General features: G+C 37.2%; 1 protein-coding gene across 1 annotated transcript; it reads left to right on the forward strand.

Moving 5' to 3' along the window:
- Positions 1 to 7,955: 7,955 nt before the first annotated feature.
- On the forward strand, positions 7,956 to 15,796 carry LOC145689593 (uncharacterized). The gene is made up of 2 exons (XM_081763772.1): positions 7,956 to 9,318; positions 15,624 to 15,796. The coding sequence occupies exons 1-2, from the start codon at positions 7,956 to 7,958 to the stop codon at positions 15,794 to 15,796; spliced, it is 1,536 nt and encodes a 511-aa protein (XP_081619898.1).
- Positions 15,797 to 20,438: the final 4,642 nt, after the last annotated feature.

The following is a 20,438-nucleotide window of genomic DNA, read 5'->3' on the forward strand; positions in this document are numbered from 1 at the left end:
ATAATATTATCTTCGTGAGATACTTCTACCACCTGCTTACGATCTTTCAAGTATTACGTAATTAATCCAGTCCCTTCACTGACCACGTATTCCATAGTTATTGAGTTTGTTTAAAAGTAAACTCTGTTGTAATGTATCAATAGCTTTGGACAAATCGAGGAAGATTCCAATACAGTTTTCTTTCTTATGTACAATATTTCTTACTTTCTCAATGCAATCAAATGTTGTAGTGTTTGTAGATTGACCTTTAAGAAAGCAATGTTGGTTTGTGGATATAATATTTTCTCTCAATAAATAAAATATTACTTTGTTATTCACATTTTTTCTAAATCTTTCCCAACTAAAGGTAGGAGGGATATTGGTATGTAGTTATTTATATTTTGTTTTCACCTCTTTTAAACAACAGTTTAACTTTCACAACTTTTAATTTTTCCCGATACTACCCAGTTGTACGTTATGTATTTGCTAAATGACAAAATGTGTTGTTTTTTTTACCTATTGACAATATCTTTTCATTAAATTTTCTGAGGATTCATCAATTATAGCCAGTGATGCCCGAAGAATTTTTTACGGGGTATCTCCATATTTCCTATATTAAGTCTTGTATTTCTGGTATACACTCATGTCCAAAATGATTGTCGCATATCTATAACTGTCTTCTTGTAAGAATATAATTTGATAATGGTTTTACAGAGTACTTTTAATACTGATATTATGTGTATAATCGGGAAATGTATATTTGTTTTAAATTTCATTGGAAAAGAATTATAAATACGAAAATTAGAATGAGTAAAACAAAATGTTGCTAAATGGACAAAAAAGTTTTATTTTCGTTTTATTGTTCTTCTTTACTGCTCTTTTGATATGAAATTTGCCACACACATGTCTTTCCCGATTATACACATACTAACATTGTAAGAAATATCGGACGAATTCGTTATCAAATTATATTCCTACAACATGTTTATAGACATTCGACAATAATTTTGGACACGAGTGTACGTAGTTTGCTATAGTACGTATGCATTTTCATGAGCCAGGGGGGCAGGGTCCCCTTGGGGCGCTCCCTTCCCCTTCGGGCACCCCCTTTTCCCCTTCGGGCGATTATGATTACAGCTTTATATTTGTTTTGAGATATTGTATTATAATTAATATTTATCTTCAATATTCTCTCTAGAAAAATTGTTTCTAAACATTTGTTTGAACTTAGATTAAAATTATTTACGGTAAGTATTTTGTGGCCATTATGCTGACATGTTTTGCTTTATTAACATCCGTAATTTTTGCAACAATATTTGTGAAACATTATTAAATATTTATGCTTTTCCTTTACGATATTTTATATTATTTATATTTATAGTAGTTCATTTTATATACTATCGTATATATATATTGCCAACGTTTAATTCTACATCTATAATGTTCTACATGGTTTAATTCTATTCGATGCAGTAGCAAATTTAAGTTGGTAATAGTTGCTTTTAGTAGTTCTAGTTAGTTACTTACATCTTTCTTATACCAGTTCTAGGCGATAAAAGAAAGCTTGAACAAGACTTGTTCAAGACCATTCAAGACTATTTGATGAAAAAGATGTCAGCACTGACGTCATTTTTGCCTTGAATTCAATAGTTTCGTTCAAGAGATTTCGTTTCGATCTTGTTCTGAACAATCCAACTCAAGAGCATTCAATAGCCAATCAATGCCGGAGTTGAATGCAGGAAAATACAAAACAACTATGATGGAGTAGTGAAACAGAGTTTCATAATTATTTGATGTTCAAAGTGTGCATTAAATAAAAAAGAAAAGCTAATATCTTCGTTGGAAAATACTGTTAGTATTTTTGTTATTAATATACACAATTTATGTAGTTTCCACTTGCGTCTCTGGCATATAAAATATGGGACGGACATCAAAGAAAGTGATTTAAATGGCACTACCCAGTCACCTCTTTATTATCTTCGATTCCATTTGTTACTCCTCTGCTTACCTTCACAGACCCCCTGAGCTATATCAAGTACTCTGTTATAGGAACCTGGATATTATATTCCATATAAATATAACATGTTTTATTTTATGTTATTCTGTCGTTAGTAAATAAATTAAATTAGAATAAAATATTGAATATTTTGTACCTGAAAATATTGGGGGACGCGTCCCCCTCGTCTCCCCCGCCAGAGACACCCCTAGTAGTCACAGTGCTTGTGTGTTCGTAACTATTGTTAAATTTTGAGGCAATGGTAAGTATAAATATTACTTTGAGAATTTAATATACAAGTATATCGGTTGAGATGATTTTGAGTTTAACGTTCCATTCAGCAGCGAGGCTATATGAGACGTTGACCTACTGATTAACGTGGAATCCGAACCACATGAGCCCCCGCTGGGAATCGAACCCGAGTCTCCCACGCCTAAGGCGAGTACACTAACCACATAGCCACGAAGGAGCTCATACAAGTATATCGGGTGTAGATTAAGAAATAATATTCCATCAAATAAAAAATATATTTCTGACTTTTCATGCTTTAATAAGACGTCCTGTACTGTTATTAATCTGAGATAATAACAAATAATTGCGTACAGATTGATAACATGCTCCTAAACTGGAGTATCCTGGACATGATTACATGTTATCCGACTATAACGCAATTATTTTATCACGAATTTCGCACGTAGTATTTCAGAAGTCATTTCTTAAAGTATGAGTTGCTTTCATGCGTGCAGATTAATTTTACGAGGGCTTTCCCGTAAGGTACAAATCTCCAAGTTTCAGTTTACTGCGGAAATTTCTTCAAAAAGGTTTATATGAAAGTAACTGCTGAGTACTTCAAATTATATGCTCGTAGCCAAACTCTCTCTATAAAAGTTGTTGCGTGAGTACCTTAGGATTCTGAAACATGTACTTTTAGATAGCGCACATATTAGTTCCTAAGTGAAGCCTTAACCCGACTACGGTAGGTCCTATACTTTTGGAGATATGGAAATTTAAGTTCATTTTTTCATATTTTCGGCAGCCTTCTGAAATGAAACATCTGTGCACTCAGGTTGGTCTATAATTTTAATTTTATTTTCGTGTGAGGAATTATCTCCCAAACGTTCTCGGTGTTGACTTGAAACATTATATATATATCAGTGGAGGCTGGTACTATATGTTGCATGGTTGTGCAACCGGATATTTTTTTAATACTAAAGATATTTTTAGGTATTAAAGTAGTATATCAGTAAAAAATAAACCTTTGCTCTTGAGCGCAAGACAGTATTGATGTATTTCTAAAAAAATTGAATTAAAAAAACTGAAAGAAAGAGAGAGATTTACATTTCCAGTTGCAGCGAGCGTTGCCACTGGAAGCAGTAACGTTGAGCATATAGCGGCGAGCGCCTATCTCTTAACATGGGGTGTCTGCTTGAAGTTGCAGCTCGTACAGTAACTGGTGTATCGTCAGCTTCTGCAATAGTTACGAATTCCTCCGCTTAACAGCGCTTGACTCAATTGATAGGGTAACATACATACGCTTGGAAGAAAGAAGTTATTCACAAAACAAACTCGCAAAGAACACATACGCGTCTGGTGGTTGTATTTTTTTTTACAAGGTTAAACCGGTCAAGGGGTACACCCTTTCTTCGGGAAGGGGATGAAGGGAAAGTTAAGGGATAGGTGAGAGAAGGTGAGGGCTAAGTGATTTATTTTTATTTATTTATTTATTCATTTTCAGTGCATTTTATTTTGGGGTTTGCATTGATTAATGTAGTTGGGTTTACATATTCTTTATTTCTTTATTTATTCACGACATCCATTTCATATATCGTACTCTTCAAATATGGAGGGCATCATTTAGGTATCTATAATCGGCGAGAAATTGTAGCTAGGAGTTCATCCACGGGAGAATGAGATGATAGATGAATGCAGTGCAATTAGACAAGACAAAACACAGGGAAGATGGTTAGTAGAGACAAATGCAGGGTTAGCTTCTGTTCTGTGGCAACTCAGAACTAATGAGCACAAATGAGCCTCTGGAACCACAATGATGAGTACTAGTGCAAAGATGGATAGATGTGCCGTGATAGATGGTCAGGGTGGTAGATGGCAAAATCTTGTTTAGTAGGATCGTTGTCATCAAGGGTATTGGAGTACATTGTTAGAAGATGTTGAAGAGGGGTATCAAGATATTGAGAAGGTGTGTCTAGCAGGATGTCTATATGAATGGCGACAAGAATAAGGGGATTACCTGATTGAATGCCTTTGGTGATGTACTTGGAGCGGGTTTGTTCGAGATGTTGAAGAATGGTAGGAAAGGTAATTCTCTCGTAGAGTAGTGCAGTAGGGGACGGAAGGCGAATGCGAAAAGCTAGTCGAAAAGCGTAGCGTTCAATGATTTCTAGTCGCTGATACAGTTGTGGTGGGGCAGATATCCATGCAGTATGGCCATGAGTGAGTGCCGGTCGGAGAAACGATTTGTATGTTGTAAGAACAGTTTGTGTATGGAGGCCCCATGAAGTACCTACTAAGCTTTTTAGTAAAGCTAGTCGTTTAGTGGCTTGAGTTTGGATCTTCTGTAAATGGGGCTTCCAAGTCAGTTTACTATCGAAGATCACTCCGAGATATTTAACATGGGAAGTTGGTAATAGGGGAGTGCCTTGAACTGAAAGACGTAGCAAGTTAGGATTGCGACGGAATTTGGAGGGACGTTTTTGAATAATGAGGGTTTGGGTTTTTGAGGCATTGACGGAGAGTTTCCATATGTCGCACCAGTTGATAAAAGCATTTATGGCTGGTTGTAGAGTGCAATTAATATATTGAATAGATTTTCCAAGAGTCAAAAAAGCGGTATCGTCAGCATATTGAAATAAGTGAATATTCGCCGGTAAGGGTGGCATATCTGTCACATAAAGTATATACAGTAACGGGGAGAGAACAGAGCCTTGACGAACTCCAGTGTGGAGGAATATAGGATGAGATGTGGTAGAATTTATGAGGATATATGCGAGTCTATTGGCAAGGAAGGAATGTATAAGGCGGACATAGCTAGTGGGTAAGTGAAATTTGTGAAGTTTATAAAGCAACCCTTGATGCCATACTCTATCAAACGCTTTTTCTAGGTCGAACAATAGAAGACATGATGGGTGAGAAGAATTATAATGATTGGTGATGGTGTTACTGAGGCGAAGTAATTGGTCATTCAGACTAATGCCAGGGCGAAAGCCTGCTTGGTGATTAGGAATGAGATTACGATCTGTGAGATGAGCATGGAGACGTGTAACAAGAATTTTTTCAAAAATTTTACTAAGGCAAGAGGTCAGTTGGATGGGCCTATATGAGGAAACATCATGAATTGGTTTATCGGGCTTAATAAAGAGAAGGACCTTGGAGACTTTCCAATCAGGTGGATAGAAGCCTGTGCGTAATATGAAGGTGTAGATAGATGCTAGGAGCTGGGGGTGCCGCCTTGATGAGCTTATACGTGATAGAGTCAAAGCCCGGAGCTGTGGAGCGTTTTCGATGGATGATCGCTTGGATATCTGCCGGAAGAATTTCAGAAGTTAGGTTATTATCAGGTTCCAAAATATGTGTACAGTCAGGTTGGAGAAATCGGTTATGTGGGTCACAAAATCGTGCTATGCGACGATAAATTGGTATATTAACCAGTTGAGGTGGTGGAGTGAATATTTGCTGAAAATAAGTTGCGAAAGCATTTGCCTTCTCGAGATCGGTGTGAAGAGGATGGGTATTGAGCATGATAGGGTAAGTAGGTCTTTGGAATTTTCCAGTAAGTAATTTGAATTTTTGCCAATATTGAGTAGGATTGGATTTAATGGAAAGAGAATTACAGGCTCGCGTCCACTGTCGGCGCTTATGGTGGTTGTATTGTTTCTTTCTTTCTTAATATCGGGGAAGTCTTGCCCTCCCAAAGTTGGGTGATTGTGGTCCTAAATATTCATTATGATTAAAACAGAGGAATTATCAAAATATAAAATAATTCTGTGTTTTAATTTTGTGCTCATATCGGTGCACTTGTTAAGAATGTTTACTGCCTCAAGAACTGTCCCTATCGGTTCTCTTTCAAGCAAGATGTTTTCCTTTTTTCTGGGTAGGGAGGGTATTGGCATATTACCAGCCATGAAATCAAGAGATTCCAACATGGAACACCAGGAAGTATGTCCAATGAAAAACTGAAGTATAAATGTAGTCAATAGGACTTAATACTGTATTTATGATATTTCTTCCCACTCCACCCAGTTAAGTAACTTGTAATTAATTTCTCATCCATACTTTTTATGGCCATATACTAAAGAAGATGATGGGAATGAATGAAATGTTACTTACTCAGCATACAGAATCGCTTATCGGTTCATTGGTCTGAGTTCTATCGCTAACGCTCTTCGAGCATTCAGTAGTATTTCTGTTCATATAGGGAGGATTGTTCTGATACAGACAATCGACATCCCCTTGCAGTCCGTATTGTTGACTCAAGTGGGAGCCCGTGGCCATCATCCTATTTGTCTTTTCATCTATTTTGTGGAGGGCCAGTGCCTGCACTGACCGACATCTCCGCGAGGACGTATTGCTGCCTCAAGTGAGAGCCACAGTGGGCTTCCCCTAGCACCTCATCTCATTGCATTTCCTCTCATCTTCATTGTCAGAGTCGTCTAACATCTCAAGGGATGGCATCAGGTGGCCATCCGGGACTACCACCGCAACCTCCGGGTCCGTCTCTTGAACCTACCTCGGTGGGCAAGGGGGCCGACCGCAAGCAGAAAGCATCATCTCAAGGCAAGAATACCGGTAGATCCCGCTCTCGCACTCCCGACAAAACTAACAGTACTTCTCATCAGCCGCCATTTAAACGCCATCACACTGTTAGTGACTCCGAACAGTCTATTAGTTCAATGAATCTAGACGACGACAAAGAATTCCCATCTCTTCAGGATACCTCCAAACCGTGTCTGTATTCATTTTTACTGACCAATTTTGACACCAAGTTTGACAATACAAAAATAGCCTTCCAACAACTGGTAAAATATCTGCCACGCGCTTCTGTAGCACAAATAGTTCGCACTCGTAACGGAATCATTTTCAAATCTTACGATTCTACTTTTTTAACTACTGTGAGAAATAAGTGCAGTTTTGAAATCTTTGGTAAGCACGCCAGTATGAAGCGCCTGGAACCCAAGGCATTTCGACAAGCACCGCCACCACGTAAAACCCCGGCTCTCTCGGTTGTCATTAGAGGGGTAGACCCTTCTCTAACCGACGACGAGGTCATGGAAGAACTTACTCTTGAGGGACACTCCATCCTAAAATGCCTCCGTATTAAAAACGACCAAGGAGCTACCTATATGGTACGAATATTAACCAACTCTCAAACTACTATTGATGACCTTCTAACTCATGGTGCCCTCATCTATAAAAAGAAACATCGAGTAGAGCCATCGAAATCGCCGCCACCTTTACCATTAAGGTGTGAGCGCTGTCAAGCATACAACTCACATCCAACATCGAAATGCACACAGCCAAGCAAGTGTGGGTACTGCAGCGGAAACCACGAAACGAAAGCTTGCACTAACCTGACGAAGCCACCTCAATGCTCTACGTGCCCGGAACAACACCCCACATATAGCTATCGCTGCAAAGCACGGCCAACGGCTGAACCTTTAAATCCGGAGCTCACTGTTCCGCTGCGACCCGTCCTACCAGAAGTTCAACAACATGTAGCACCACAACCTATTGATGAAGCAATTTCCGTACAGCAACTCCTTTCATTCTTTACCATCGCTCTGCAGAACATTCATCCGTTTCTACGTCAGCATATTCTCCAGGTAGTCAATCATGCAGCCCGCATTATATTTAAATATTCTTTTCAAGCTACTTACTCTGGACCTCATGTTTATTTTCACGCCACCCCTCTTGAGGAATTACATGTCTCCTCCGCCACTTCCAACACTACTGCTGCACCTTAATCATGGGTATTTCTTTACTTTTTCTTAATATTCGATCACTTGCTTCCCAGTACACTCTCTTCGAACAGCTACTTCTCGAAGAAACTATTCAGGCCTTCCTTCTGAACGAAACTCTTCTTACTCCGTCTATGACGTTCAGGATACCTCGATACACCCTACTCCGTTCTGATTCTACCATCGCAGCACGCCGAGCAAATGGGGGAGTGGCCATTGGCTTCCATCCTTCGATTAGTCACCGCCAATATCATCCTGCATTGACTAATGTTCCAGAGTATCTCATTACTACGTTGTACTTCCACTCCCTTTACGTTACCATAGCTACCATATATGTACGTCCTGGACATCCCATCCCACGCTCATTCTTTCTTTACATCTCCAATAACTTCAAATATTATATCATAATGGCCGACATCAATATTCACAGCCGTCCAGCTAATCAGAAACAAAGCTTCCTTGACTTCATTACTACTCATACCACCGGCCATGTTTTTGATATACCTAAAGCAACCAGACCCATCACGAATACCACACCTGACGTAGTTATTTCTTCTGGCAATCTCTTCCAGCGTTGCACTCTTGAAGTGCTCGATTCCATAGGTAGTGATCACCTTCCTATCAAACTTCATATCGATCAACCGCAGGCTCCTACTCTTCGTTTGCTCCCTGAACCTCGTCGTGTTCCACGATTTGATCAAGCCAAGTGGGATGACTATCGCACTACTATTGCTGCAGATTTGGTTACCATCGAGCCTCCTACTACCGAAGATGATCTCTACGCACGGGTCTCTGAAATCACTCATTCCATTCATCACGCTTCTGACCTTCATATCCCCACAACTGAAATATCCAGGTACCAACCACGTTTACCGCCAAACTACCTACCTCTCATACATCGTTCTCGCGAATTCTTTCGCGAATATCGGCGCACTGGTAACCTAGAAGCTCTTCGTCATCATCGCCAACTTCAGCGCACTGTGCGTAACTACGTCAAGGCACATAAGCTTCGCAACTGGGTAAAGACGTGTAACAACTTAGCTGAAACTTCACACCCTACTAAGTATTGGAAGAGATTTCATATGTTGACTGGGAAGCTTACTCGCACACCATATCCGCTGTTAGTAAATAACCAACCATTACACACAGACGAAGAGAAAGCGAACGCCTTTGCAGACCACCTGCAGACTACCTTCACCCCATTCCCATCTGATTTTGTTCAAAGACATCCTACTGATCGCTTGAACTTATCATCTTCATATCTACAACCCAGTGCAGCACACATTCTTCCAGACGACAATCCTCTCACAGCTCCAATTTCTACATCTGATATCGCCACCGTCGTAAACCGCAAGCGCAACACAGCTCCTGGTATCGACCACATAACTTATCGTCATATCAAAGAGGCTCCTTATTGTCTTCTTCTGCTTCTTTCATATATATATTCTTTTATTCTCCGGACCGGCTACATCCCCTGTGACTGGAAGACTTCTTCCACTCTCATGTTTCTTAAGCCCAACAAACCTCCAGATTCTGTTGCTTCTTACCGTCCAATACAATTAACCTCCGTTTTTAGCAAAATTCTTGAGCGCATCATTGTCATCAGACTACATCACCATCTTTCTCAATATAATCTCTTGCCTGTACATCAAGCTGGTTTCCGACCTAATTTCAGCATCAATGATCAATTGCTCAGACTTCTCAACCTAATCACAAATCATTATAACACTGCTCGGCCTTCATGCCTCATTCTTTTTGACCTAGAGAAGGCTTTTGATAAAGTGTGGCATTTAGCCCTCATGTTCAAACTTCACCGTTTTAGGCTTCCACTCTGCTACCTCCGTTTCATTTTCCATTTTCTTTCTAACCGCCTATCTTATGTTACCATCAATAGTTCTTCATCACATCCGATCTTTATCCATTCTGGTGTACCTCAAGGCTCCGCTCTCTCGCCTCTTCTATACCTTCTGTTTGTAGCCGATATGCCAACCCTTCCTCCCAATGTTCATACTTTTCAATATGCAGATGACACTGCCTTTCTTTGCACAGCCAGAACTATTCAACAAATCAATTCTGCACTCCGCCTAGCAATAGACTCTTTTCTCCGATGGTGTGCTAAGTGGCGCCTTCATATTAACTCGACTAAGACTCAAGCTATCGTCTTCATACCACCTCGAAAACGTTCTCGAGTTCAGAAAAACCCCAATCTACTTAATCTAGAAGTTCACGGCACACGAATATCACCTACTAAACAGGTTACCTATCTTGGTATCATAATCGATCATCACTTAACTTGGCGGCCCCATCTTCAAGCAATCATTCGTAAAGCGTATGCTCGGCTCAATTTACTAAAACGTCTAGTAGGTACCACATGGGGATTGCAACCCACTACAATCCTTAATACGTATAAAGTATTCTTACGTCCAGTTCTAACTTATGGTCATCCCGCTTGGGTTGCTGCACTACCTTTTTTCTATCAGAAATTACAAGTTCTTGAAAGGCACGCATTTCGTCTGGCTTATAGGATCAAGCTTCCCAGTCCGACACAGGAGCTTTACGACCGTATCTCTTTTCCTACCATTCTCCGTCATCTTGAACAGTTGCGACTAAAGTTCATCACAAACCGGTTTCAGCAACGTCATCCACTACTTCTAGATACTATGGATGCCGACCGCCACTATGATTTAGGATATCAATTTTCTACTTGCCCTCTATCCCTCCTCTTCTCTTTATATCTCAAAACCATTCCACCAGACCATCCAGATCATTTTGTCGCTTCAGCTTATTCTTCTGATCACCTTCCATTTCATATATCACCTACATATGCTGCACCGTAACCTATTGTGCTAACAGGGCTCCACTTGTCTCCATTACTGTCCAGAGCAGCCCCTGGACAAGAAGATAATCTGCATTCGTCTCACTAACATATCCTTGTGTTGTCCTGTCATATGCACTTCATTGTCATTTTTCCCCCTGTCCTCATGATTATGAACAAAGTTCATAATGTCCCAAGAAATTGAACAAAATGCAATAAAAGCAATAAACTGAAACTATGATCTAAATAAAATAAATGATTCTTTCCGCTTACTCTTACTTCCCATAGACCACCTCTAATATCCTTCCTTCCCCAGTCTCTGCACTCCTCACCCCGGATAGAGGGCGTAACCCTCGCAAGGGAGCTAGCCTTCGGCTAGCACTAAAAAAAAAAAAAAAAAAAAAAAAAAAAAAAAAAAAAAAAAATGAAATGTTGGAATGAAGAAAGTGGTAGGAAACACACGTACGGTGTTCGTCCAACACGAAGCCCACTTGACGCGACCTAGGATCGAACCAGGGGCCGCAAGTAATTTAGAATATAGGAAATAATTTTTGACATTGAAAGAATAATAATCTTACTATGCACTGAAGTATACATATAATTTTTGTGTTTAAGATGTTGCTTGATTTTGTTTTCACAAAATTTCTCCAATTTAAAACATCTTTACAGTTAAGAACTAAAATAAAGAAGACACAATAGTCAAACATACATACAATACAATGTACAGAATGAGTGGTAAACCAAATCAAATCAAATGAACATTGATAATAGCAGAAATATCTAGTCCTTGCAATCGCAGTTCGATCTTTTTTTCTACTTTGAGATATATACCAACCAATCCCAAAAGAGAAGTTCGTATATTCAAGACACTGTATTTCCAGCATCAAATATAGTGACTTCGAATTCACGGTTAATTCCCATCGATTGAAAACTAACAAATCATTCCAAATATTAATATTTAGTAAATCATGTCTCGAAGGAGAAGAAGTCCTATCACTGGTCTAGTTCCTAGCTCTGTGTCTTTCATGCACATGATCCTGTGTTCGATTTCCGGCGGAAAACATAAAAAATTAATCTCAAATCATTCACTTTCAATAATCATCTGTCTTCTTTAGCCTAATTTGTAGGAATGCTAAACTATTTTTTTTAATCATTATTTTCGAAGGAAAACGTCTAGATTTCATGTTTCTTTATAGTAGAACAGCAGACAAAAATACATGGTTATTGAAAATGTACTTTTTGTCCCTTATATTCATACAAAGAAATGCTAAGAAAATGCGTATTGTCGGAGAGACGTGTTTCTGTACCCTAAAGAAAATAAAGCGGAAAATATTTGTGGTGGCGATGCATTTTATTGAGAAAAACTTGGCGAGCAGCATTTCAGATTTCAATGAAGTCACATAAAAATTTGAAGCTCGAAAAGAACGAAGAAAGACCTTTTATTTTAAAATAATGCATAGTTTATTTAATTATTTTTTTTTAACTGCTTGCTCGAATATATGCAATTTCCTTGCTTTATTCTTCTTTTGGGTTAACGCCATCATTCATGGCTTACAGCACATACTAAATATTCGATTTATCTCTTGTTCAATAACACGAGTGTAGAAGTGTTAATAAATAGTTTATGAACGTACATTTATAGTGGTTGTTTCAAATAAAGAAAATAGCTTATATATTAAATCAATATTAGAGAATACACTTTAATCAATAAATATACAAATATAGACTTTCCTCTTTATATTTTCTGAATATTTTTCGGATAAAATTCAAGAACGCTGGGGGAAAGAAACACTGAGCATATCTACATACCTTTTATATTGCAATCGGTGCTTCTACAGACTACGAACCGCTACAGATATATATATATATATATATATATATATATATATATATATATATATATATATATATATATATATATATATATATATATAATTTTCTTGTTTAATTACTATGATAACTGATTTCGTAGAAAAACAACCCAAAGATGGCAGCACGAATGCGTGGTAAACAGATTTCACAACTGTTCTAAATAGTGCAAAGAAATCGAATGATATTTAAATGATGCATAAGGCGTAAAATTGGAATAGGTGACTTATGTTTGAGATTCTTTGGTAGTTGTTTCTGATCTTGGTTGAAATATTTTATAAAAGATTTCTCGATATAAATATATAGGATTGAAAGTACTTATTGACTTTTAGAAGCGCGTGAATGTAGAAAATTACTCACTTAAACATAAGCTTTCTTTTTGGAAGGAGAGGCGGTTGTAGTTTAGCGACTCCCGCATCTCGCAGTAAGAAATGATCTGCAGGTTTGTGACTCTATGGCAGTAATGCCAGTTTTATAACAGCTAAATTCCCGTCTGAAACAGTGTTGTCAGATGGCGGGAAATTCTGGTTGAAAACGGGGAATTCTGTCAACTTTTCCTCCGTTTCATGTCATCTCTTTCTCATTCCTTGTCTTCACCTCTTTGTACTTGGAATAATACATTTGGAAGCGTCTTTAAAGATCAAGAGAACCAGAACAGCAAGGGAGGTTTATAAACCGTACCAAATGGAACTGATTGTTAATCGCGCCATTATCCATTTTTTCCGACGAGAGAGAAGAGAGGGAAGGTTTATGGCCTATTGCTTACTATATTTGTTATGGTTAATCATTAATGGAATGTTAGGTTGAAGTGAGGGATAGGAAGAAAGGTATGCTTGGAAGTAGCACACACACAGAATGTATATTTCTCTCTATACCAAATAAACTCCAGATAGAAAATAGAAGGATAGCCGATGATAGATTTCTCCTTCCGCAGGAAAAGATGTAGGCTGCTTCTGATTGATTTCTCATATCTATTTGATTTTAATTTGAAGTTATTAATATAATGATTAATTAATTAATTATTAATTAAATTAATTAATGATTGCTATTCTGCGTTGGCGGGAAATTTTGCAGGCGATCGGGAAATTTCAGGTCTTTGGGCGGGAAATTTGTTATTCTCAATCTGACAACACTGGTCTGAAACTGTAAATTTCCCGATGAGATACAAAATTTCCCGTCAACTTCAGTTAATCAGTAGATATAATTTACAATATCTATAACAGGCCAAAATTTAAAAAAATAGAATGTACAACTTTTTTTACGAGCAATATGGTGTTTCTTGTGGTTTGGAAGGGATGTTATGTTCAGCAAAGCAACACTTAATTAAATTGTATTAGCCTTAACACGATTCTGGTGTTGCTTGCACATCGCTTATTCCTTGCCACAAAAATAAATAAATAAAAATTTAAAACGTTTAAAAATGCAGCGATAAGTAGGGTATTTTCCAATAGTTTACATTAGCTTGATGTTTCAAGTCTTTTGTGTGCTTGTAATGTTGACTTTTACCCAGGGATAGAGTAGATCTCAGAAGATAGGGGGACGCATTACGTAAAGCCGTCTTCTGTACCTATCTTTTCCCATTGTAATTTTTAGAAGCGTGTGATGCCATAGATATTTTCTGGAAGTGAGGAGACGACATCCACCTACGTTCCCCCTCACTTTTAGCCCTGCTTTTACCCAGGGGAAAAAATGAATCTGAAAAGGTGGGGGGACGGTAGGTAGCGGCATGACGTCACTCCGTTCTGCCCATTGTAATTTTTTTAGGAATTGAGGGGACGCCGTACATATTTTTTGAGGTGGGGGGACGGCATCCACCCGCATTCCCCGCACTTTTATCCCTGCTTTTACCAAGAAAGAGCTCAATGTTGCACGCTAGGTTGTTGTACGCCTAGAAAAGTAGAGAATACTAGAATTTCCCGTTTTCAGCCTATTTTAAAGAAAAATTCCCGCATTCCCGTCAGTGCTCAGAATTTCCCGTTTTACGGGAAATTTCCCACCAACTGGTATCACTGCTCTATGGTTGAGTATACGATTTTGTTATATTGAATCTTATTGGCTTCCCATATATATGACTTCTAGAATGAAATCTTTTGCAGAATCATGGACCTGCAATCAATGTGCTTTGGGTTCCACTTATATGTTAAAACTATTTGGATGTGTTTCGTTGATTTGTAGTTTGCAATTTTTTTCACGAAATCTGTTATTCATTTCAACCAAGGATGTTATAAAATATAGGACCTGCCCTTACAACAAAATCTTGAGCCATACGTCACAGTTTCACCACCCTCTACTCTGCCCACTCCGCCCAATAAGATCACAATGTTTTGAGCCAACAATCATGACGGAAACGAAAGTAGCCAGTCAAACAATGGCGAAAGAACGAGTAGCCAACCAGACGTGCCGACACTCGGTGGTTTTTTAGCTTCATTAATTTAATAGGATAAAGATACATATGGGTAGATCCTTTACATATGGGTGCATATGGTAAGATCCTTGATTTGAACTTAGTAGATCGATCTTCGTTCCCAGTATAAGTGTGAAGAAAATTCGTGTCAACCAAGTTTAGGTACACACACGAAATAATTGTTAAGAAAATATAGTTCTTATTTCCTTATCATCTTCGGAAAGATTTGCCTTGGGTGAAATGATATTACGCAATGATGAAGTTTAAGGGTGTTACCTGAAGTATTTGTTGGAAAATTACAATTCTATCTATTTACGACGTCCGCACATATGCCATAGACAGTGCAGTGCAAAAACACAAACCCGCATGTGTTAGGATTAGGATTAGGATTGAGATTTCTGGGCTGTCGGCATCTAAGGCCATTTCTTACAACGTTCCTCACCACCATCAACAACAAAGTACCAGTTGACACTTTTGGCAAAAAAGCTCAGCTTCAGTCTCTTACTACATCCAGATCCGAACCTGCACCATCAAGACGTCCATACATGCTTTCTGTTGTCATGCGTGTTGTTGACCCTTCTTACACAGATGAAGAAATTCAAGAAGCACTCAACTACGAAAGTAACACCATTCGCAAAGCACTCAGGATTCGCAACGATAGAGGTCCTGGATGTATGGTTCGAGTATTTTCTCCACATCAGCCACCATCAACGAGCTGCTTGAATCTGGTGCTTAAATTTACAATCGCATCCATCAAGTAGAGCCTTACGTAATTCAGGTCAAATATCGGTTCGTTGAGAACGTTGTCAGATATACAACCATCTCACAACTGATTTGAAAAAATACAATTAAGTGTGGTTACTGTGCCGCTGTGGTTACTAGTCAACAACACACAACACTTGTAGTAATCTCCAATAGTCACTGAAATGCACCACCTGCAACGAGCTACACCCGACATATTAGTTACATGTGCTATGCAAAACCGGAATACTCATAGTTCCTCTACGACTTCCGGCAAGTACTAATGACACACCTCACACTCGACTTTCCAGTTACACTTGCTCAGCGCCTTTCTTTCTTAACACTGTCTTTGTAGAACATACATACACTCATGCGATCACACATGCTTGCAGCGAAAACGATGGTTTATGTCATCTTCACAGCCATGTATTCTGGCAACACCGTTCATTTCCATAAGTCGCAATATGCATCGAACCATAATCTCATCATTGCTTTAGTTTTTTTTTTATTTCTTAATATCGTTCTTTGCCCAGAAACAAACTTTTTTGAGAACTTCTACTCGAGGAACATGTGAAAACAATATTATTGAATGAAACTTTTTAAACCAGTTATGCCGCTGTCGCATACCGCGTTTATACAATGCTTCAAGCCGAAAATTAAATACCGGCTCTTCATGCCAACGCGGAAGTTGCTATTGGATTTTTTTCTCATTTATCATATCGTCAAAATAAATATCTGTTACCATCTTTACCGGAACATCTGCTCACCTTGATTAACTTTAAAAAGTATCATCACCTTAGCCAATATATATCTGGCGTGTGTGTGTGAAGTCGGTTAAGTCCAAAAAAAAAAAAAAAAATGAGAAATTGAGATTTTAGCAATGTCTTATGTTAAAAAAAATCTACATCTTTGTGTCTAGTCCGCTAAGTCATAGCTTCATATCTAAACGAGATATAGAAGTGTGCATAGGCAAACAAATGGGCAAAGTAAATGTTTTGCGTGTCTAGAGACGGTTAAGTCAGAAAAACGTGACTTGTCTGACTTTACACTATTCTTACTTTATGTGGGTAGTAGGTTAAGACAAGATTGAATGACGTGTCCGATTTTTCACCTGATTTATTGGTATCATGAGTGTCCAAATACGGTTAAGTTGGATTGATATACTGTGTGAAACTTAATATTATTCCTTCTGTTATTAAAAAAAAAGTGCTTTAATAGTGTGTAAATAAAAGTAGAATATACTACTACATTTAGATTTGGTGCTAGAGATAAATTCTTGTTACAAGCCAATAATAGTAGTAATAGTAGTTTTCATTAGACTAAAAATAAAGGCAAATCTCAAACAGAATGTCGGTTTCTTTACATATTTTATTTTCATTTTTAAAGCTACCTTTCGAAACAAGTAGAATGATTTAGTTTTGTTACCAGAAAGACATAACGCCCTTACGGTACTTTTAATTAGTTAATGGGTTAGATAAATCAGGTATAATCGTGAGACGTTCACCGTTATACCGGTCTGCGTACGTAGAAGATGTTAAGAAAGTGTGTCTTGATTTTCTAAACGGATTTTTTCCCTGGAACGTGAATGACCTCCACGTAGTTGCATGACCGCTGTATGGACCACATCCTTCAATTCAGGGTTCATTTAATGGCCCCCAATGGTTTTCAGGGCCCGTCTAATGTTTATGTATTTTCAAATGGTTCCCATGGAGCCCCATGTATTGCTCAGGACCTTTAAAATGGTTGTGAAAAGATTCGTACCTACGTATGGACCACGTTCTGCAATTCAGGAGCCATTTAAAGCTCCTCATTAGTTTTTAGGACCATTTGGTGTTTTTTTTTTTTTTCATATGTCTTGACAGTTGAAATTGAATTTGGAATGAGACGTAAATATGTATGTCTGTGCTGAGAATTGATTCCAGGTCCCCTTATGTAAAAGCGCTGCACACTAATATTTTCTTTGAAAACTTCTTGTTAAAATATGGAAGGGAGACCCTAAGAGGAATTGAACCCTTTACGCCATATGTAAAAGCCCTGGATACTAATATTTTATTTGTTTTCTTTCGTATTATTTATTTTATTGGATCATTTACTTTGTAAATTTAGAACACTACGTGTGAACATGTGAAAAACTAGCTGTTAAAAATTTCTTATGGGAAGAAACATATTATTTATATGTAAAACAAGGAATCCCTCAAGGAACTATATTAGTTCCAATATTATTTTTAATTTATAAATGATTTGTGTAATTTACAAATGGACGGGCATATACAATCATTTGCTGATGACACCTCACTTATATTTACTGGTAAAACATGGACAGATGTATTCAAAAAAACTGAAGCAGAAATGAAGAAACTAAAACAATAGCTTGATAATCATCAGTTAGTATTACATGCTGAAAAAAAAAACAGATATATAACGTTTTCACCAACTATAACAGGACAGCCACAGAACATGTCACTAAAATTGCATTATTGTCAAAATACTGAAAAATGTAACTGTAGTCCTCTTATTAGTGAAAATAAAGTAAAATACTTAGGTATATTTATTGATAAGCATCTGAAATGGCCTTCTCACGTTACACATATCGCCACAATAGTAAGAAAATTATTATATAAATTTGTTCAATTACGAAACATTGTAAGCATAAAAATATTACGAACTGTATATTATGCCCTGGTAAATAGTATACTTACATATGGTATATTAATTTTGGGTGCTGCTTACCCTACTCATTTAAAACCTCTGATTGTTCAGCAAAATAATATTGTAAGAATATGTTTAAAAAAGGGACTTGAAAGTAGATTAGATAGACTCTATGACCAATTCTCAATAGTACCACTTTGAAAATTATATTTGCAGAAGGTATTAATATATGTTAAAAAGAACAGAAATAAATTGGAAGTAATAAAACATACGTATATAACCAGAAATATGAGAAACAAAAATTTAGAAATTAGAGCAACGAATAAATCTATAACTCAATACCAAACATACTACAGAGTTCCGAAGATCTATAATGAACTCCCACTCCGAATCAAAGATGACAGTAATTTCAAAACATATAAAAGGTTAATTTTACAGTGGTTAAAGGAATTCAAAAGTGTTTAAAAATCTATTGTTAGCTAAAAGTAAGAATAAACCTCATATGTTACGAAAAGAAAAATAAAACACGAGAATCGGGCTCACACACAAGCATTTACTTATGTGAGCCGTTTTCTCCCTTTTTTATTCTTTGCATAAAAATATAAAAAAAACTTCGCAATATAGAAATAAGTGCATTGAATTAAGTTACCCGACACTGGGAGATAGACATGACTTCTGGAAGTCCGCAGTCCTGTCATATCTGAATACCGGATACGTTAAATTCAACTAATAAAGGGAATCTAGGAAGTCCGACTTCCTTTAGAGAAGTAATAGCACTTATAAGTAGAAAATTTACTTCTCAATTTCAGTAGCAGTTATTTTTCTTATTCTTTTATTTTCATTAATATTTTGTATATTGTTATTTTATAATTTAATATGTATATGTATTTTTATGTATATTCTTTAATATATTGGATACATCCAATATATTAGTTTTCTTCTTTAAATAAATAAATAAATTACTCTCTCTCTCTCTCTCTCTCTCTATATATATATATATATATATATATATATATATATATATATATATATATATATATATATTAGGGAGGGCAAAACAGGGATTTATAAAAACCGAAAATCGGTTCTATAAAAACCGAAACCCGAAAAACCGACATTTCGGTTTTCTCCAAAACCGGTTCGTTTTTTCACCGAAACCGGTACCGGTTTTCTCCAAAACTTTTCGAAAACACATAAAACTATTTCCGTGGAAATGGATTCGGTTTTCGTAGAACAACGAAACATCATTCTTGTCAGAAATAGAACAAATTATGAAAAAAACCTTAATCGGTTTTGAAGAAAACCGAAACCAGATCAGGTGTAAAACCGATCGGTTTTGAACAAAAACCGAAACCGGTTTCGATGAAAAACCGAAAACCGAAAAACCGGTTTTTGTGCCCACCACTTATGTATATATATATATGATCGATCCAGGATATGATCAAGGGAGGGGCTAAATCATACTTTACCTCTTTATCCAGTATAAAGCAGGATTGAAACTAATTTTATTCAGTGTATACCTGAGCGTTAAGGGGGGATATAGCCCTTCCCTTGGATCCGCGCCTATATATATAATTAAAATGCTGAAAATTAGTGCCATGTTGTGTGAAATATTGAAGGGAAAATTCTTCCAGATACTCTGCAATACCACTAGATAAACAAGCAGTGTTGCCAACGCAAAATAAAGTTGTATTTTTTCAAATTGCACTATGTGAGGTATTACCTATTTCTAATTTAGATATTAAATAAAACCACAATACCACATACATTATTCAGTGTAACAAAGGATAATACACTATCACCAACATCAACATTTAGGAGATCTCTAATAACTCAAATGGCATAGACGGTGCTATACGCATCATTTGTATCTTAGCGTCAAATACTATCATCATGGTATAGTGTATTTTGAATGAAGGAAGGAACGAAGTTACCAGAAATGGAAAATTTAACTTTTTCTAAAGACTTTACTTCGATACTAAAGACTTTACTTCGAAAACGCGCTGATATATC

Source organism: Thermobia domestica, chromosome 7 (genome assembly GCF_964235325.1).
Source record: "Thermobia domestica chromosome 7, izTheDome1.hap1.1, whole genome shotgun sequence".
In the NCBI taxonomy this organism is placed as follows: Eukaryota; Metazoa; Arthropoda; class Insecta; order Zygentoma; family Lepismatidae; genus Thermobia; species Thermobia domestica.

Bases quoted from the DNA above. Each gene is read 5' to 3' on its own strand.
- LOC145689593 (XM_081763772.1), top strand. From the start codon at position 7,956: ATGGGTATTTCTTTACTTTTTCTTAATATTCGATCACTTGCTTCCCAG. The intron at 9,319-15,623 runs GTATCGACCACA...CTTCTTACACAG, and splicing joins CAAGCGCAACACAGCTCCTG to ATGAAGAAATTCAAGAAGCA.